The sequence below is a fragment of the Eleutherodactylus coqui genome, chromosome 13 (assembly GCF_035609145.1).
Source record: "Eleutherodactylus coqui strain aEleCoq1 chromosome 13, aEleCoq1.hap1, whole genome shotgun sequence".
Lineage (NCBI taxonomy): Eukaryota > Metazoa > Chordata > Amphibia > Anura > Eleutherodactylidae > Eleutherodactylus > Eleutherodactylus coqui.
Window position 1 is genome coordinate 27,060,324 of NC_089849.1, and position 21,728 is coordinate 27,082,051.

Consider the following 21,728-nt stretch of genomic DNA (forward strand, 5'->3'; position numbering starts at 1 on the left):
GCCTGGCTGAGTCCAGGAAAGCCTAGCATAGCCCAAGCAGGGAAGTTTCTATCTGATTAGCCCATGTCTGCTAATTCTTCTGGAGGAAAGCCAGAAAGAATCCCTCAGCATTTTTGGCCCATTCGATATATGCCTTGCCGATCCAAGTGGTGGTGAACACAGGATGAAAAGCCATCACTATTGCCTCAAAAGAAGTTTTGGCCAGCGACCATCTTTCTGTCCCGTACCTCCTGAATGGAGGATGCGTCAGCAGTGGGGAGCGTCGTGTGCTTAGCTAAGCACTGCTGGCAAAGACGACCACTTTTTACTAAGTCATCTGGTCTGAGATACAGTAGAGACAAGCTCTTTAGCTTAGTGAAGTGCTTGTCAGAGATGCTTTATTCCTTGGTCAAGACTTCCTCGAACTCCTCATGAGGAGGGAATGCTTTTGGAGAACGTCTCCGGTGTCCAAAAGAGACAGTTGCCGCTGGAGTACTGGAAGCCTGCTCTGTAATCTGCAGGGTTTCCAGCACAGCGACTATAAGACTATCTACTATAGTGCAAAGTTTTGAGGTCTGTTCCTTGTCCGTATCGGAGAAAGAAGGGGAGCGAGATACTTCGCCCTCTGACTAACTGCTATCCCTGGAGTTCCAGTCCTGACGTTACAGGTGGAAAAGAGGATGATACCTGGGATCCACACGACCGTTGCGAAAGGGACGTTCTGGCTCTTTTTCAAGATCTGCCACGTGCAGCGCCCTATGCAATCTTCTGTTTGGGAACAGGCTGCCTAATGAGATATGTTGAAGGAGGGCGCGCTGACAGACGATTGGCTAACAGTGCAAACCCCTCTCCTTAATGTATCTCGGCGCAGCATGCTAGAGGGCAAATGTGAAGAGTGCAGATATGAGGCACCTGGATGAGGTGCGCCTGCACCCCTACAGGGCAGTAATCCAGGGGATGGGAGGGGGGTAAAAAACCTCCTCCCCATGCACCAAAACAGATCGCAAAAAGAGTGGACAGGGGTACCAGCTAGGAAATTCTCCTGTCCTAGGGGCCCATCTGCCGCTCGGCTTCCCCATAGCAGAGTTGCTGCTTGTATAGGAGGCTTAGCAGGGACCGATAAGGTGAATAGAGGAGGGAGGATGGGGCTAGTAGTGCATGGGAGGGGACAGAAAATACTTACCCCTCGTATACTTATCCATACGAGAACTCCCATTTTCCAGCAGTGAACCCCATTTACTTGTCGTCCTTTAGAGAGGATGGGAGTGCTCCAGGAGTGGGTCACCATCAAGTGGACTTGAATGTACTTCCTTTGCTTCTAGAGGTAGGGACAGACAACAGAATGGTTAACTCCATTCCAATCACCCTTCTTGGTGAGGTAACATGGAGAGTCCAAAGGGATCCTAAAGAACACTTTACAGCAACAATGACAACATTTTTCATAGATTTTAGGAAGGGGGTTGGGCTGAGAATTTTTCCGCCCCCTTGTATTTCTACAACGGCTGGAGATAGCGTGTACAGTGCTTGACTTTCTTCAGCAGTCCTATAGAGATGAATGAACACTGCTCCATTCATGGCCAGGACCCCTGTTCCCTTGAATAATGTTTCTTTTTATGTAGGCCACTTAGAAATAAAGAATACAGTTTAGAATTTGTCATTTTATAGAAAAAAATACAAAAAATGTACAAAATACCCCAACACATTCAATGTCAATACAAAGTACAAAAATAAAGTTATGAAAAGATAAAAACTCTTAAGTATCTAACAAAGTGTCGTCATCCATGGAGAGCTCTGCCCAGTCCTCCTCATCTTCTCCTCCTGCATTTAATGGGGTCCACGTAAAGTCATTGACCTGCAACAAAGAACATATATTATACATATATTGATAAAATAGAACATTAAGAACAAGAAAAGGAGACAAATCTATAAAAAATAAATAAAACAAAAAGGGTGTCAGTATGTTGTGCGATTCACTTATAATGTGCCGGTCAGCCCCCCAAAGCCAATAATATGGGTGTCACTAATAGGCTGTAAGCCTGCATGTGTGATTGGCACACTATGTAGGCTTAATCAATGTGCAAGAATACTATCCTACCAAACGTATTTGGACGCCCCTATCAGTAGAATGGATTATGCCTTATTAACATGCAACGTGTCGTAAACCATGCTACATAAGATGCAGACCCTCAGGTGTCAGCCATAGCTCGTAGGGAACTGCAGGCCATTGGATGTACGGGTTATGCCGCTGCACACAAGCCGTCCATCATGAAGTGCAATGCATCACCTGTGTACAATGGTGCAAGGAGCGTCATCATTGGACAGTTGAGCAATGGAGGAACATTCTATGGAGTGATGTATCACTGGATTCCATCTTCACATCAGATGGAGGTGTGAGGGTATATATATATTGCCATATGTGTTTTTTATGCTTTTATACCTATATGCAAGTTTTATTCAATTCCAAATGAAAAAAACTTATATGTCGCCTTACATCAGATATTTCAAGAGAGATGTTCTAGAAGTTCAGAGAAAACCACCGAACCAGACATGAAGGACGCATGTACTTGGCCGATTTCCCAGAAGCCCATATCAAGATGTTCAAATGTACATAACTTTCACTGTCTTAGGCCGAAATCCGGACTTCTTAGAATAGAATGGGTGATTCTTTGTACTGGAGTTAATGGAATACGTGATTTTCTGTACGTAAGCCAGAGGCGCCAGTATCAAGATAATGACTGTTATATGATTTTCACTGTCTCAGTCCGCAAATCCGGACTTCCCATATATGGTTATGAGCCCATCACCCCTTGGTGGTGAGGGGGCAGAATGTATAAGATCTCATGTAATCTGTAATAAAGCACGGCGTCGACGTGGGCACAGCCGAGAGCCATGTCCCGTGTGAGAAACTATACCAGACCTCTGTGTGGTGTCTATTCTTACGGCCGGCAGCGGGGCAAGTGGGGTGGGCCCGATTGGTGTTGCACTTAGAATTTTAACCCTCATAAATGGCGCCCGAACGTGCGGCGACAAAGCCGGAGCTTACAGCGCAATTCACCCGGATCCACGCCACTGAGAAACCGTCCTGCTGCAAACCGAGCCTGATCAACTCACTTAGAACTCCAGGTAAGACAAACATATATTTATGTTGTGTTTTACACTGCGAAGTCTTGCAGCAGGACTGACTATCTGTGGTTTGTGACCGGACGGGTTGGGTTAAGAGTTCTACACGGTAACTCGTGTGGGCTCCGGGTTTGCCGTCATGGACCACTGACCGTGATATGCGCACCAATGACTCACCCAGAAACTAGTCTGTAGTCTATTTGTTGTTGAAGTCCGTAGCGTTTTAGCGATAGTGGAGATTGTTTGATTGTTTGTTGTATCTGCAGAATTTTTTTTCCTCTTACTTTTCATTTTGTCTCACAGACGAAGGAACCCTCCGTTTGAGTTTATTTAGTCGTTAATGGTTTAGAGGAGAGGGAAGCACTCTGTAAGACAGGTCCCATTGACGAAGGAACCCTCCGTTTTAGTGTAGTTTAGTTGTTGATGGTTTAGCTGAGGAGAGGGATGTACTCTTTGGGACTGGTTCCATAAGAAGAAGATGCCTTCGGTTGTTCTGCCGGTATATAAGGGGCTGACAATTTGAAAATTAAGAGGGATGCATTCTATGGAGCGTGTTATTATTTTTATTATTATTGTTGTTGTAATATGCGTAAGATCTTATTAAAGAAGATAGAGCCCCTCAAGGGCTGCCGCCGTGTGGATGAATCTGTAAAATGTAAGAAAACTCTAATGAAAATGTGACACCGACCCGCACGGCAGATTACAAAATGGTGTCTGGGAGGGAGGTCTTTAGGACCGAGAGGTGCCTTGGAAGATCAAGGTTTGCTAGGAGAAAGAGAGAGACAGTCAGAGTAAGTTATGTATGTACACATTATTTGTTTAAGAAAGTATCCGTAAGTGAAATGTTGAAAAGTACAGTAAGTGATCAAGAGGGCGTCAGGAGAGTGTCTATTGAAGGTTATATTGGCAGTTAGGTAGGGGAGAAAAGTGCTGAAGGAGCAAGCAAGTCGATAAGTAAGTTACAATGCACGTGATTTGTTGGCAAAGAAAGAGATGAAAATGTGTATAATACAAGATAGATAATAGATAATATGTATAATCCATACTAGGTGGATATATGTATGTATATATATATATACTGTAGTGCAAATAGTTAACAGCTTGCTTGTAGGGGAGAAGAGTCTGTTGACATGTAGCTGCGACTCTGTGTAGCCTTCCAAGGTCAGGAAGATAACAGCGGAGAGAAAATGCAATAACATCCTTGGTTAATATCTTGGCTTGCTTACAATGAATTGAAATGAATTTAATTAGTTATACTGTCTTAGTAGGCAAGGAAATATAGTAATTTCTAATGTATATTCTTACTTATACAGGGGTTGAAAATGAATGTTGCAAGGTCCCAGCATATGTGTTAATTATGAGTTCAAATGTTTTTTCAATAGTTTAAGCTAAAACTTATTCAGTATGTGTTTCATATTCGCGGAGAGATAACGGTTTGTTTTAAAAAAGGGTGGGGGCTTTCAGAATTCACTCCAAATTCAGGGTCACAGATTCTAAAACACTTCAGCGTTTAATACAGCATATAATAGCTTCAGTAGATAAGAAATATAGAATATTTCAGTCACTCAGCAAACTTTTTCACATAATTTGTCATAAATAGCATTCATTCATAATCTCATCTCAATAGAATTATGTACTTTATAAAATTAAAAGCACTCACCTCGGTGTTTTTCAGCTGATGATGTATGTTTGTCAAACTTTTTTTTGTCTGTGCATCTGTATGTACTGGTACACCTTCAATAGGGGGTGACGGAGCAGACTTGAGAGCATGGATGGATGAGAGTTGGTGACCCGTGTTCGGGCTGCGTGGAATGTGTGATGTGGATAATTGACTGGGGATAAAAGTCCTCCCCATGCATGGGACTTTGCTTGGTTGAGATGTGGATGCTTGGACGGTTAAGCTGAAATTAAGCTGAGAAGACAGACGCAATGTGCCAATATCGAAGGGGTGGAGCTATATGATGTAATAGTACGTAATAATGTTTCATCCCTCCTCTTGCACGAGGGAGGGGGTGAGGATTTTGAGCAGCTAGTTTTTTTGTTTTGTTTTTTTTTTCTCCTGTCTGAAATTTGATAAAGATATTGCAGGCAGGACCAGACTAATAATGAATTCACTTAAAGGGATATCACATTTCAAATATGAGTAGATGTTTGTAGATTATTCTTCCCCGATGTAACTCATGTTTCTGTTATTGATGCTAACATTTTACAGGCCTTATCTGCTTCCATCAAATCTTTTTACAATGTTGTACTAACTTAAACCCGGCTACTATTGTTCCAATTGCGTACCCTGGTTTAAAGGGGGGGAGGAGAAGGCATAGGTGATCTAGGTATTGCAAGTCAGCCATTTTAGGTATTGCAAGTCAGCCATTTTTAAATTTTTTGCAAGTCATTTTTAAATTTTTAAATTTTTTGCAACAAGGTTCTAATCTTTTTGAAATAAAATACCAGCCTGATTGTCTAGCATTGATGCAACAAGAAAATTTAAGTTTTAAAAAGTTACTGAAAGCCCTTGTTAATAATGCATATTTTGAGTTGTTTTTTATAGATGGTACCCAGGGTGATTGACGACTCCACACTGGATATACGGTGGTTACACAACAAGATGTCCTAAAAAGCAGAATGTCTCCGCATGTCGCAGTACAAGAAGCGGAATTAAAAGCACTCACGGAGGCGTGTGGAGTGGCCACAGGTAAGACGGCAAACATTTACACTGACTCCCGGTATGCATTTGGCATAGCTCATGATTACGGCCCAACATGGAAGGCCAGACAGTTTTTTACCACAGCAGGACAGCCAATTAAGAATGATGCAATGGTGCAGAGTCTCATGGAGGCCCTACTTCTACCTGACAAGGTGGAAAGCTCACACCAATTCCTACACCGGAGAAGCAAGAGGCAACGCCATCACAGACCACACAGCAAAAGCAGCGGCCCTCAAGCCGTGGAAGAAAGAAGAAAAGAAGAATTTAACAATAATTTTGGACTTTGACTACACTTGGACTTTGATAAAAATCTTGGACTTTGATAATAATTTTGGACTTTGATTTGAACTTGGACTTTGATAAAAACATTGGACTTTGATATGCTAAAGACTTTACAGTTAAGAAAAAGACAAATGGACTAAAAAGGGACGGCGTATGGTGAACAGTCAACAGCACTTGCTTACCATAGTCCCTGTGCCCCATGATGGCCCAGCTGACGCACGGAAAGACGCACCTCTCAAAGCAGTAATGATGTCGATGCTTGAACAAGGACGGGTGGCTCCTTGGTTTTCTGTAGCTGCTGCATCATTTGTCCAATTTTGCATGATCTTTGCCGTAAGCAACAGGGCAGAAGAAAATTTGCCACATCACACTTGCCAGGACCACTCTACCCATTTCAGGGATTGCAAATTGGCTACACTCAGCTCCCACTTGTTGGGAAGCATGAATATGTGCTTGTTGTTGATGTCTTTTCAGGTTGGAGAGACCTACCCTGTTACCAAAGTAAATAAGCAGGTAACCGCACAGAAGCTCATGAATGAGGTAATCCGCAGATATGGGGGATCGGAAGTGATTGAGTCAAACAAAGGTACAAATGTCACAGGTGAAATAATGCAACACATCATGTCTGTTTTGGGTATATTCCAGGCTTTTCACACACCCTACCATCCGCGGAGTAGTGGGAAAGTAGATACAAAAGGCAATGAAGAAAATGGGTAAATTTTGAATTGAGTGTCTTCTATTAGTTTTTCTTTTTCTCCGGAGGATACATGCCACAGTAGCTGAGTTTAGGGAATGATTTTCTTGTTAATTGTGTCATAGGTTTCTTCAAGGAATTGTTAGTAATGTATTCTGTAGTCTCTGCTTTTCTCCCAGGTCCTACAGATGAGTGTCACAATCTGAAACCAGGTGACAGGGTCTATGTGAAAAAGTTTGAGCGAGAAACCCGGTTTGAATGTCCTTACCAGATGTTGTTCACCACCCCAACTGCAGTCAAGCTCGAAGAAAAACCCACTTGGATCCACACTTCGCACTGAAAAAATTAATGATCCTGCATATCCTTTAAATGCTATAATGTGGTCCAATTCCTCTAACACACACCTTTGACTACTGTACACTAGCCCCTGTTTCACAACAAATTAATACAATGAAATGTGCAATATGAAGACTACACTGAGGGTGAGAATCTAACACCGCATCGTGCTAAGAGAGACGTTGACACTCAAGGTGGTAACTTTGATCCACATGTACACATAGATACAATAGGAGTGCCAAGGGGGGTGCCAGATGAATTTAATTCTAGAGATCAGGTTAAAGCAGGTTTTGAGTCCTTATTTGGTATTGTCACTGTTAATAATAATGTAGATTAGATGAATTATATCTTTTACAATCAGCAGAGGTTTGTAAACTACACCAGAGATGCTTCGCAAGGGTTAATTGACCAGTTAGGGCCCACTGCATCCATGGCGTTCCAAAATAGAGTGGCCCTGGATATGATTTTAGCAGAAAGAGGTTGGGTATGTAATTTTCTGTATGTGTATTATCCCTTTGATCAAAGAGTATGAGTATGAGTAATGTGACACCAATGTTTCCCTTGTTTGAAAAAGATGAAGAGCCAGTTCCGATAATGGCAACCACGTATGTTACCAGAAGAATAGAGAGATGGACTAGTACTGTGCCGCCCCGGTCTCATAAGATGGACTGTCAGTGGACTTCCCATTTGCCTAGGGAAAGTGCAGAAGACCTTAGGTTCCGGCGAGAGCACACCCTGTGGGGTGTTAACTTGTACAGATAGAGGGTATGGATGCCCGGAAATAAGCCCAGGGAATCCATGGCCTCCTTCTGAGGTTAGGAGTAGGGACTTACGGGCAGTGGAGAAACCCTGACGCAAGGGAGAGACGACCGAGGAAGAGTGCAAGGTCTGATGCTTGATCTCCATATTAAGTTTTTTAGGGGGGTTTGTGAGGGTATATATATATTGCCATATGTGTTTTTTATGCTTTTATACCTATATGCAAGTTTTATTCAATTCCAAATGAAAAAAACTTATATGTCGCCTTACATCAGATATTTCAAGAGAGATGTTCTAGAAGTTCAGAGAAAACCACCAAACCAGACATGAAGGACGCATGTACTTGGCCGATTTCCCAGAAGCCCATATCAAGATGTTCAAATGTACATAACTTTCACTGTCTTAGGCCGAAATCCGGACTTCTTAGAATAGAATGGGTGATTCTTTGTACTGGAGTTAATTGAATACGTGATTTTCTGTACGTAAGCCAGAGGCGCCAGTATCAAGATAATGACTGTTATATGATTTTCACTGTCTCAGTCCGCAAATCCGGACTTCCCATATATGGTTATGAGCCCATCACCCCTTGGTGGTGAGGGAGCAGAATGTATAAGATCTCATGTAATCTGTAATAAAGCACGGCGTCGACGTGGGCACAGCCGAGAGCCATGTCCCGTGTGAGAAACTATACCAGACCTCTGTGTGGTGTCTATTCTTACGGCCGGCAGCGGGGCAAGTGGGGTGGGCCCGATTGGTGTTGCACTTAGAATTTTAACCCTCATAGAGGTACCGAAGTGTGTTGTGCCAACAGTCAAGTATGAAGGAGGTTCTGTTCTGGTCTGGTTGTGCAGCATGTAGAGATGAGCGAGCGTACTCGTTAAGGCAAAATACTCGAGCAAGTATTGCCATTTTCGAGTACATGCCCGCTTGTGCCAAAAGATTCGGGGCCAGCGGGGTAGAGTGGGGAGAAAGGTGGGGGGGGGGGAGGGATCTCACTCCCTCTCCCCCCCGCTCGCCCATGCTCACTCCCGCAACTCACCGCTCACCCCCGCCGGCCCCCGAATCTTTTCTCACAAGCGGGCATGTACTCGAAAATGGCAATACTCCCTCGAGTATTTTGCCTTAACGAGTACGCTCGCTCATCTCTAGTGGCGTGGTCTCAGTCTGTTGGTTGCAGTGACAAGAACCATGAACACGGAGGTGTACCCTGACAGTCTAGAAAATAATGTGCAAGACTTTGGGAATGATTGCCCATACTTCCAACAAGACAACGTGCCTTGTCATAAATCCTACGCTACTTTACGTTGGTATGAGCATATGGATGTTCCATGATTGTGTCGGCCGGCACAGAGTCATTATGAACTGGAATATCAGGTCACAAAATATGAACAGCATCCATCTTCTTTTAAAGAACCTGCCAGACATTTGCAGGATGAATGGAGGGAAATACCAGCTGAAGTGTATCAGATGTTAGTAGAAAGTATACCACAGCAAGTATCTGATGTCATTAGGGCTAAAGGAGCCCCACTAAAAATTAACATATGGAAATAAATACTACTTGTGATTCTTGCTCAGGTGTCCAATTATTGGGTGGGATAGTATATAATACTAAGCAGCCCCACAATATGTTGTCAGTGTATGAGAGGTTGCTCATCAGTATTTTGCACCTGGTGCAAGCTGCTCCATATAGCATCTTGCCTGTTCTGCATGCTTTTACCTGCCCTTGTATCTCTTTGATCAGTAAGTATGGCCGCCTATTGTGACTTCTAAAAAAAATAGTAATAATAATCTTTATTTATATAGCACCAACATATTCCGCAGCGCTTACAAGACAGGGGGGACTGAAACAAAACCACGGCTACATGTAGTAATCAATTGATGGAGACAGTAGGAGTGAGGGTCCTGCTCCAATGAGCTTACATACTACCAGCAATGGGGTGATACAGAAGATAAAGGGGCTGGAGAGGTACACGGTATGGCGAGGTGGAGAGTGAGGGATGCTTGACACATAGACAGTATAGTGGCGGAATCGGTAAGACTGCAGGTGCAGGTGGATTGCAGTCAGTAGGACAGGAGGGATACAGAGCGGTTTGGTTTAGGAGATATGGTATGCCTCCTTGAAGAGGGGGGTTTTTAGAGTATGCCTGAAGTTGTGTGAGTCAGGGATTGGGGTAGCGAGTTCCAGAGGACTGGTGCTGCTCTGGAGAAGTCCTGGAGGCGGGAATGAAAGGTTCGAATTAAAGGGGCACTTTCGTTCGGGCCGATTTCGGTCGGGCGGAGTGAAGGGCGCAGGCTGGGTGGTGGATTGAGATGAGGGAGGCAATGTAGGGTGGCGCGGTGCTATGGAGTGCATTGTGGATGAGGTAATGAGTTTGAATTGTATTCTGTATTTAACGGGCAGCCAGTGCAGTGACCGGCACAGGGCAGAGGCGTCCGAGTAGCGGCTGGACAGGAAGATGAGCCTGGCTGACGCATTCAGGATGGATTGGAGAGGGTAGAGCCTGGAGCAGGGGAGGCCGATCAGCAGCGAGTTGTAATAATCGAGCCGAGAGTGGATGAGGGCAACGGTGAGCGTTTTTAGCGTGTCCATGGTGAGAAAGGGGTGGATTGGATGTAGGGGGTAAATGAGAGGTCAGAGGCGAATATAACCCCTAGGCAGCGGGCATGCTGGGAGTTATGGTGCCACACACTGAGATGGGGATGTCAGGATGAGGTCGGTCAGTAGAGGGCGGAAACACCAGTAGGTCCGTGTTAGAGACAGCGGACAGACAGTCGGTGATGTTCTGGAGGAATGCTGCTGTGATGTCACTGGAAGAGACGTATAACTGGGTGTCATTCGTGTAGAGATGGTACTAAAAGCCAAAACTACTGATGGTTTGTCCAATAGGGGCTGTATAGATGGAGAAGAGGAGGGGGCCAAGGACCGAGCCCTTGGGGACTCCAACAGCAAAGGAAATAGGAGGGGAGGGGGCCGAGGACAGAGTCCTGGGCAACCCCAAAAGCAAGGGGAAGAGGAGGGGAGATCGTGCCAGCAAAGGGGACACTGAAGGAGCTGTCAGAGAGGTAGGAGGAGAACCAGGAGAGAGCAGTGTCCTTTAGGCCGATGGAGCGGAGTATACTGAGGAGGAGTTTGTGGTCAACAGTGTCAAACACTACGAACATTCAAGGTGTCTATCTTAGGTCTAGTGCCCACGGCCGTGATGGGCTCCGCAAGCGGAATACCACAGCGTCACGGCACCCCCCAAAAGACCCCATACTTACTCCGGATCCGCTGCCCGATGTCCCGCATCCCGTGCTGGCGCGCATGCGCAGTACAACGCATGACGCGCTGGCAGTGTCATATGACACGCCCACAGCATCACATGACGCATCGGCCACGTCATATCACGCGGGCGTTGGTGGGCGGGGAAGAGTTTTCACGCTATCTTCCGCTGTGCTACAGCGGAAGATAGCATGACGGACGGCTTCCATTGACTGCAATAGAAGCCGTCCACACGTACGCCCGTGGCAAAATAGAACATGCCGCGGGTGATTACTAGTGATTTCACGGGGCGGAATTCCATGGTGGAATTCCGCACCGTGAGCATTGCGCTATTAGGTTCAATAGAACCTAATAGCTGCGGGGCAACGCCGCGGATTTCCGCCGCATGATACGCAGTGGAAAGCTGCCCGTGGGAATTAGGCCTTAAAGTACAAGTGTATTGACCTGCGTTTATCATTTGGCAGAACTCATCACAAACATGAAACTGCAGGTAAAAAACAAACAAAGAAAAAAAAATGACAACAGAAAAACCCACTTCTGTTTTCAATGACTGAGGCACTAATGACTAATACCGTACCTGAATAAGCCCCTGCAGTTCTTCCTCTGTTAGGCAGTCAATGGTTTCATTCTCACCAGGAACATATTCCACAGCAACTTTACCATTCTCTATTACAAGGAAGACACATAAAGCTATGTAACTGTAGCAAAATTACCAACATTGTTCTTACCGGGGTCAATAGCCTAACTGCACAGAGCGGGCATCTGCTCCAAAAACACAAGGAAACTAGAAGACTGCATGGAGCCTTGCTGCAACATATTGTGCACACCAGCACAGGGCTTCTTTGTAGGTCAACAACAGACTAAGGGCGGCCACTTTTTAACTAGCGTGTTTCCCCACAAATAAGACCTCCCCTTAAAATAAGCCTTACCCTGATTTTTGGCTATTTTCAGGAAGGCTTGAAATAGAAGCCCTACCCTGAACATAAGCCCCAGCTAGACAAAAGAAAAAAGAATACATTACCTAGCTAGCGCGGTCCAGGTCCCTCCTGTTGCTCTCTGGAGTTCTGTAGCTCCGCCGCACGTCCTGCAGTCCTCAGCTACAAACAGAACATCACTTACTGGTCGTGGGGTTCATAAATCCCGCCTCCAGGAAGCGATGGCTCTGATTGGTGCAGCAAGCACTGCGCTCAGCTAATCAATGCAGCGCTTGCTGAACCAACGTGAAGGCTGTGATTTGGTTCAGTGAGCGCTGCTCTCAGTATATCAGGGAGGGACCTGGACCACGGCTGCTAGGTAAGTAAACACCTCTTTAATATGACATAATATTATATGCACGTGCAATAACTTACCGAAAACCACCAGCAGGATCTTCTGGAAGGCATTAGATAGAGCCTTCTGCACAGCACGCTTCTGGACCTTCCCAGACTTCAGTACATATTCCAGGCGATCTGGAAAAAAAGACAACAAAAGACAGATTTAACCCCTTAAGGATGTGGCCTTCGTCGGTACCAAAGGACACAATGATTATTTTCTATTTTTTTTTCTTTGCTTTTCAAAAGCCATACCTATATTTTTTTACTTTTGACACGGTCATACGAGGGCTTACGTGTAGTGTGATGAGCTGCAGCTTTTATTAGTACCATTTTTGGGACATATAATGTATAATCTTTATTAATTTTTTTTTTTTTTTTTTATTGGTGGGGTACGGTGAAAAAACACAGCAAGTCCGCCATAGTTTTTTTTTTTTTTTTTACAGCATTCACTTTCTGGTATAAAGGAAAATAATTTATTTATGGCATTGCAGCAATTAAAGACCCAGAACTTTTTTTTACGTGGATTGTTTTCACTTTTTTTTTTAAAACTTATTTTTTTTTTTATGTACCTGTAGGAGACATGAACCTTCAATCCTATGATCACTCAAATAACATATATATAGCCATGACACCACAGCAATCCATAACCCTCAGCGACTGGATGGCAGAGGGCATATGACATCATAAATCACTCCCTCTTTTAACCGCTGACATGATGCGATCAACACTGATCACAGCATGTAATGGGTTAATAACTGGCATTGAAGTTCTCCGTGATCCCCGCTGTTGCAGCAAGATCCCCGCTGTTAGCTACAGCTGATTTCCACAGGCTCAGCTCCTAAACCTGCACAGTCTACGGCATTTTGGGCGAACTTCTTCCTCCCCATGATGTACATTTACGTCATGGGACTAGAAAAGGTTAACTAATAAGACTTAAAAAAACTTATTTGTAAAGTTATTTCTTTTATATAGTTTGGGGCCCCCGTGCCTAATACATAAAAAAAAAATATGCTCACCGCAGAGCTGGACCGTCACTTTAGTGTCCAGCACCTGACAGCTGACATCACCTATGCAGAAGGTCTGGTTACGTCCTATAAACCTGTCACATGGGCTTCTAATGTAGATACCCCGAGCCAGGTTTACTAGACATCACTGATGACGCCCCTTTCCAGCCTCTATTGGCTGCAGCTGCACAGAAAAACGGAACCCAAAAGCGCCAAAGTGAACAAGCCCTTATTTGTTGCACTGAAACTATGTCACCGTGTTATGCGAATAGTGCAGAACATACAGGACTTAAGCCATCATTGTGGTTCTATAAATTGCTGCACTAAATGTACAACCAGGGCTGTAAAAAAGGAAGATAGAACAATACCCCTGCAGCGCCACCTATTGGAAGGCAGCATTCCTGCAAGTCTATGTTAGACTCTTTATACAAGCCTTGTAACAATGACTGGAAATTGAAAGCCAAGCCAGAATCCATACACAGAAAGCTGTTTCGGGGTGTTTGCCCCTCAACAGTGTGCAGCAGGATTCTGGCTTTACTAGAAAAAAAAAGGCCTGTTATGTGGGTCAGAAATGCTATCTTTTCTCCTAAAAGAGAGCAACTAGACAGTGAGTGAGTGAGGAGACTTATGAGGCTATTTATGCTCCTCTGGGTAATATGCAAATAAGGAAGATGGAACAATACCTCTGCGGTGTCACCTATTGGAAGGCAGCATTCCTGCAAGTCAATGTTAGACTCTTTATACAAGTCTCCTCACTCACCGTCTAGGTGCTCTCCCTAAGGAGAAAATATAGTGTTCCTCAACCAGGACTGTACTCACAAATTTGATCTCCTACCACCACGCTGGTCCTTCCTGGCAGGCTTTGGTTAAATGGCTGCAGCGGTGACATGCCTGTATACCCATGTGACCGTTAAAGCCAATCACTGGCCTCAGCACTCTTGTGGCGTACATGCTAGCATCATCGCTTGAAGTCAGTGGTTGGCTGCAGCGGTTACAGGGATGTGTGGCACGTCATTGCTCCAGGAAAGTAAATAAAAGTCATTAGGGATTAACCCCTTAGTGACGGTGCTATCGTAAAACTACGTTCTGCTATTGCAGGACGTGTATGGAGGGAGGTAGCGCCGCTATCTCCCTCCATACAGCGCGGGCGTCAGTTGTTTATTACAGCTGACACCCGCGGGCAATAGCCGCGCTCGGCCGTTTGGCCGATCGCGGCTATTAACCCTTTAAATGCCGCTGTCAATTCTGACAGCGGCATTTAAATCCCCCGAACATCGGGGGAGCCGTGCAGGTGTCATGGCAGCAGGGGGCCTTTAGAAAGGCCCTAGGGTTGCCTTAGCAGACTGCCTATCAAGCCATCTCCGTGGGGTGGCTTGATAGACTGCCTGTGAAAAAGCAGAAACGATCAAAGCATCGCATGTTAAAGTCCCCCAGGGGGACTTCAAAGTAAAGTAAAAAAAAAAAAAAAAAGTTATGAAAGTTTAAATCACCCCCCTTTTGCCATATCTATTATTAAAGAATCTAAATCATAAAATAAAAATAAGTATTTTGTATCGCCGCGTCCGTAAAAGTCCGATCTATCAAAGTAGTGCATTATTTTTCCCGCACGGTGAACGTCGTGTGAAAAAAAAATAAAGAACGCCAGAAATACACTTTTTTAGTTACCCTGTCTCCCAGAAAAAACGCAATAAAAAGCTATCAAAAAGTCGTATGTATTCCAAATTGATACTATCGGAAACTACAGGACATCCCTCAAAAAATGAGCCCCCGCTCAACTACGTCGACGAAAAAATAAAAAAGTTATTGCGTGCACAAAATGACCGCAGAAAATTGAAAAAAATTAAATATCTTAAAAAAAAAATACAAGTACTACAGCAAAAAAAAAAATACTATAGAAGTTTGGTATCATAGTAATCGTACTGACCCATAGAATAAAAATATCAGGTTGCTTTTGTTGCAGTTTGTGCGCCGTAGACACAGGACGCACCGAAAGATGGTGGAATGTCGTTTTTTTTTCCCATTTCTCTCCGCTTAGAATTTTTAAAAAGTTTTTCAGTAAATTATATGGTACAATAAATAGTGCCCTTGAAAAATACAACTCGTCCCGCAAAAAACAAGCCCTCATACAGCGACGTCGATGGATAAATTAAGGAACTACGATTTTTTTAAAAGGGAGTAGGAAAAAACAAAAATGGAAAAAAAGCAAAAAAGCTCCGTCACTAAGGGGTTAATAAAGTATTGGTGCTGCAGCGGTGAGGGAATTAACAGGGGAGCAATGGCTGTTTTTTAATTTCTTAAACTCCCTTTAACCACATCATTCGGCTTCATTCACTTCTACGTCGGTGCCTCCATCGCAGCTTTCCGCTTAAATCCAGGTCGAAATAGCAATACATGTTGCACCATATTATCTAGGACAATGCAGGAGTGTATAACGGCAGCCGGACGAAAACTATTACAGCCAGTGGGTTTCGACCAGCGCATTACATGGCCGGCACATGTTGGACGAGGCACTTCTGGTTTTACCACTGTTCACCTCCTAGGACAGAGCCGAACCATGAATGCAGAAAGGCTAATGTGAACAAGCCCTTAGAGGAATGAATACTCACCATTCTGCTTCTCGATACTCTCTACTGCGACTCCAACTCCTCTGCTGCAAACTCCATGATGAGGAAGAGTCACTTGCACCACACTGAGGTATTTTAGTTTGGCGTGCTCTTGTGGTACCGATTCCTCTTCCGAGTCATCATCCAGGCCACTTATGTTCTGTAGCTGAGGGGAAAGCATACAGATGAATCATGTAAAGTAGATCTGACTTTGTTCATTCACTCATTGAAAAGTTATTCAAGCCAGGAGCATTGGGGTTGGTGAACAAGGTTGGATCAATAAGGGTCTAGTGGGGACCTGGGGAGATGTATGGAGCATCAGCAGATACTAAAAGTCCTTGAGTTGATCCTTCTAGAAATGCATATATATGAAAAACGGAGTGCAGATATCTGTGACCGGGTCAGGTTGTGTGCAGGCCATGGACTATCGTTAGAGGACATGGGCCTCCTTGAAGACGTTGAGTTTTCCAAGCACATGTATAGCTTAGAGTGTAAGCAGCGATGGTCTGGGGCAGCGGGTGCCACAGAATAGGTGCAGCACAGGAGAAGTTAACTCACAATTACCGAATAGGGTATAGAAAATGTTCTTTTCTAAACAGCACAACTCATTTAAAGTGACAGAATACTGCAATTACTCACAGTAATTATTCTTTTGGACCAGCCATTAAAGCCCAGGTAATAGTTAGCCAGCTCCTCACATCTGTGGCTGTACAGCTCCAGAGACTTGTAAGGAAATCCTTTCTGCTTGATGCAAATTTGCACCTGGGTACAGAAAACCAAACTAAACTTAGAAAAGATAGAGAATTATGAAATTGTCGAATTCAAGCTCCTCCTTGCTCTAATATATTCCTATATGTAACATCAGGTTCAGCATTGTACAGTTTATATAGAAAATTATGCTACATAAATTTGAGTCACTTTATAAATGCATTACATTACTGTGTACATACATTACTTATCCTGTGCTGATCCAGAGTTACATCCTGCATTATACTCCAGAGCTGCACTCACTATTCTGCTGGTGGAGTCACTGTGTACATACATTACTTATCCTGTGCTGATCCAGAGTTACATCCTGCATTATACTCCAGAGCTGCACTCACTATTCTGCTGGTGGAGTCACTGTGTACATACATTACTTATCCTGTGCTGATCCAGAGTTACATCCCGTATTATACTCCAGAGCTGCACTCACTATTCTGCTGGTGGAGTCACTGTGTACAAACATTACTTATCCTGTGCTGATCCAGAGTTACATCCCATATTATACTCCAGAGCTGCACTCGCTATTCTGCTGGTGGAGTCACTGTGTACATACATTACTTATCCTGTGCTGATCCAGAGTTACATCCTGCATTATACTCCAGAGCTGCACTCACTATTCTGCTGGTGGAGTCACTGTGTACATACATTACTTATGCTTCATGTATCCAGAGTTACATCCCGTATTATACTCCAGAGCTGCACTCACTATTCTGCTGGTGGAGTCACTGTGTACAAACATTACTTATCCTGTGCTGATCCAGAGTTACATACTGCATTATACTCCAGAGCTGCACTCACTATTCTGCTGGTGGAGTTACTGTATATATACATTGCTTATCCTGTACTGACCCTGAGTTACATCCTGTATTATACTGCAGAGCTGCACTCACTATTCTGCTGGTGGAGTCACTGTGTACATACATTACTTATCCTGTACTGATCCGGAGTTACATCCTGTATTATACTCCAGAGCTGCACTTACTAATCTGCTGGTGGAGTCACCATGTACATACATTACTTATTCTCCGCTGATTCTGAGCTACATCCTGTACTATTCAGATCTGCATTCACTCTTCTGCTGGCAGAGGCTTCCACTAGCAGAATAGTGAGTACAGCTCTGGAGTATAATTCAGGATGTGACTCAGGATCAGCACAGGATAAGTAATGTATGTACACAGTGAGTCCACCAGCAGAATAGTGAGTGCAGCTCTGGAGTATAATTCAGGATGTAATCAGGATCAGTAGTAGAGACGTTAGGCTGCTTTCACATCTGTGGCAGAAATTTTTCTGGCCGAATGGATCAGTTTCTTCAAGAACTTGTCCTGGGTCTGTGACTGAACATAGGTTCTTGCGCAGATGTGAAGCTGGCCTGTTGCAGCCAGTATACTGTAGAAGAACTGTACACTAGAGGCTGTTGGTAGGCTACACGCACTACTACTTGCTTCAGACCGCCATCGGGTTCCTGTAATCACCTTTAGAGGGGTGTCCTGGAAGGCATTCTTCTTGTCACAGGCGGCCTGGGCTCTCTTGGCACTGTGGGCAGAGAAGTATTTGATGACGGCATAGTAACCTGGCTCGGCTACGCTGGCATTCGGTAAAAGCTTCAGTGAGTAGAGCGGTCCAAAGTGAGAGAACGATTTTTCTATTGAGCGCTGGAAAAAGAAATGCGCAAGTAAAGGTCAGCAGATAGGGAAGGATGATTGGCGATACACATGCTGCCGCAGGGCGGTGGACGGGAGGACTGACAACCAGTCACACGGCCAAGAAAATCAGGAGAGGTTTGTGCATTGCGAGACGCACAAATATGAACCCCGTTCTTTGGAATGGGATCGGATACATGAGCGGTTTTTTCCGCCGCATTGCAGTGCAGAAAAAAATTTAAATGAAACGCGGTATGTCCTATCTTTGGGCGTTCCCTCGGAACGCATTGCCCGTTGTTCTCAATGGGGCCAGAAACCACATTGCGCGGTGTGGGGGAAGTGAGGAGGCACTACTAAGTCAAGTGGGCACTAGGGGGTCATTACTGACTTGAAGGAATACTAGTAACTTGAAGCGGTACTATGGGTGCACTACTGACTTGTGGGGGCACAAAGGGGGCACTATTCATCTGTGGAGGGTAGGGGGTAAAGGAGCGATAGAGAAGATTTCTTTATACATTTCTGTATTTGGGTATGTCCACATGGGCGGAAATTCCGCAGCGGCAAATTCTGCAGCATTTCCGCATCCAAAACAGATGCAAAAATCAGCAGATACAACGCTCCCCTCCAAATTTTTAACGCTATCAGCACAGCCTTTCATCTGGTACTCAGCGGCGTGCTGTGAGTGCAGTGCCGCTCAGGTGCATCACCTGTCCAGCAGTGCTGTGCTCAGTAGAAGCCGCATAGTGTTGGGGCGCTCCGATAGCGCAAAGAATGGGCAGTGAGGGTGTGCTGTATCTGCCAAAATCAGCCGCGGATACGGAAGGTGGGGTGGGTTAAACTTTTATTATTATTAATTGTTTTTTAATGATTAGTAAAACTTTATTGATCTCATTGTTCCTTTTTTTTTTTAGTCCCCCGAGGGGACAACAGCTTGCGATGCTTTGATCGCTCCAGAAATATGATACTGCGATTGGGCAGGCATTTTATCAAGCCATCCCACGGCTCCCTGTGATCTCTTCGCGGGGGGTTGTAAGGGACCACCGAACATCGTTCAGGGGGCATTTAAATTGTTTATAATGGGGTCAGCGGCGTCAGCGTCATGCAAAGCAATGGGAGAACTCCACGATTCTCTGCCGCGGCGGTGACAGCCGCAACGGGGGATTCCTTCATCCCCGAAGTGATGCCAAGCTGTTTCCACATGAAAACGCCTGGCATCCACACGGTGGGGAGCGCAATATTGGGCCGTGATTCACAGCCCGATATCACCCTCACCCGCGTGAAGGAGCCCTGTGGGTACTTTCACATGTTGCTAATTTGCTGCGAATTTTGGTGCAGATCTCACCAAATTTAATTGAAAGAGTGAAATCTGCTGAGATTCTGCACCAAAAACTGCACAAAATCAGCTACATGTAAGGCTGCCTGTCCACGGGCGATAGGTCACTGCGTTACCTGTGCCGATAAGCCGGCCGTGGGTAACGCAGTGAAAGCACAGCTGGACGTCCACGAGCGGAGAATCATAGCGACTCTCCGCTCACGGGATTTAAATTTGGCATACCGCGATTTGCCACGGTGAGATAGGTCTTACGATATTCCGTCACGGCCGTGGACAGGGGGCCTAAACGCACCCTCAGGCCGGTATCACACAGCCAAAACAATCACGCAAGACTTGTGCGCTGCGAGATGCACAAATAGAAACTCATTCTTTTGACGGGAGTCATATAACCCGTGCAATAATTATGGCATGCTCTAACTTTTCGCGCATTTTGGAACGCATCGCCCATTGATTTTACTGGCATCTTTAGACTGGCTTAATCGCACACACGTTCATGAGCGCGATATTAGACCAGGTTTCACGGCCCGATATCGCAGTCGCCCGTGTGTGGGTACCCTTGTGCAAAGTTATAACTTTATGATTGATGGGGTCTGACCGCCTGCACTCCCACCGATCCCAGGAACGGGAGTCCGGTTGGTCCTGAGTGAATGTAGCTGAGGTCACGCAGTCGTGCTGCTGCGCCATTCGCTTCAATGACAGTGCGGGAGAACGCCACAGCGCTTGAACTAGAGCTGTAATCTTCGCCTTCGATGCCTGCACGACCTCCGCTCCATTCACTCGGGGACCAACCGTTGACTTCTATGGGGACTTTTGGTCCTCAAATACTCAGAAAAACGGGCGCACACAAAATACGGTAATATAAACAACAGCCATTGAAATCAATGGGTTAAATTCTCTGCGTATTTTGTGTGCGCAAACACGCCTGTGTGCGGGCGGCCTAACTGCGGCAGAACATGGAGTCGCTACAGGTTCATAGTTCCTCGTGGCGGCGGCGGCGCCGCCATGCTATCGTCTCAAACAGAAACAATGCCGGAAGGCACAAAATGTGCGCTTTTTTTTTTTGTCTCACAGCAAACTTTATTTTAAAAACAATTTCAGCAGAAAATCTGCTATTTTGTATTTAAAGCTCAAAAAGCTTCGTTTATATTTCAAATTCGACCGGGTAATTACAGGGAGCCCTCCAGAGGGCAGCAGTGGATATGCTTACAATGCGCATGCGCGAAGGAGAAGTCGCCGGGGGGGGGGGGGGGGGCGCGCGAGCGCCGTTAGACTCACGTAAATGACTCCCTCCGGTATCCGCGCTGTGATGTTCCACACAAAGACGATTTTATTGCATTCCACAGGGATCGTGAAACTCAAGACTTCCGGATCCATCACCGGGAACCAGCGCTGCTATTGTCAGGCCCTTTTTTTTAATCCCTCTAACTTTTAGCGAATCGGAGAGTTCTGACTTGTCATGTGATCAGCGCGCGCGCGCGTCATCAATGACGTATACATCGCGGTGGCCATTTTTGTTTTGGGCACAGTTGCAGATCTGAAGGTTATGCCTCCCTGAGTAGGCTGTTTTGTCCTTGATAAGTAAAACGTGGAGGAATTATTAATTATTTTAGTGGACTAATCACTCAAATTAGATGTAATTTTACAATAGTTAATTTGTGGTAACTACTTTAGTGGCACTGAGGCCGGCATCACATGTGCGCACAACATGCAGAGAGCAGACCTCATTCTTTTCAGTGGGTTCGATTACATGTGCGGTTTGTTTCTCTGCGCATTTCAGTCACACAAAAAGGCAGCACGCTATATTTTCATGCGCAGCAAAAGACCCCATAAAAGTCAATGGGGATGCACAAATATGCTACAAGGTGCGTGAAACATTGCGTAATAGCACAGAAAAAAGAACACATCTGAAACTAATTAGCCATTTCAATCCGTGG

The 21,728-nt window shown here is 45.0% G+C and overlaps 1 protein-coding gene across 1 annotated transcript; it reads right to left on the reverse strand.

Moving 5' to 3' along the window:
- Positions 1–1,622: 1,622 nt before the first annotated feature.
- RDM1 (RAD52 motif containing 1) lies at positions 1,623–21,202 on the reverse strand. The gene is made up of 7 exons (XM_066586817.1): positions 21,070–21,202; positions 18,294–18,473; positions 16,696–16,818; positions 16,060–16,222; positions 12,486–12,584; positions 11,714–11,802; positions 1,623–1,831 (listed from the first exon to the last, which is right to left on the reverse strand). The coding sequence occupies exons 1-7, from the start codon at positions 21,166–21,168 to the stop codon at positions 1,733–1,735; spliced, it is 852 nt and encodes a 283-aa protein (XP_066442914.1). The 5' UTR covers positions 21,169–21,202; the 3' UTR covers positions 1,623–1,732.
- Positions 21,203–21,728: the final 526 nt, after the last annotated feature.

Coding starts and splice junctions, on each gene's coding strand:
- RDM1 (XM_066586817.1), bottom strand. CDS start 21,168: ATGGATCCGGAAGTCTTGAGTTTCACGATCCCTGTGGAATGCAATAAA. Junction 12,585..16,059: donor GAGTATCGAGAAGCAGAATG/GTGAGTATTCAT, acceptor CTTTTTTTCCAG/ATCGCCTGGAATATGTACTG. Junction 11,803..12,485: donor GATCCTGCTGGTGGTTTTCG/GTAAGTTATTGC, acceptor TCCTTGTAATAG/AGAATGGTAAAGTTGCTGTG.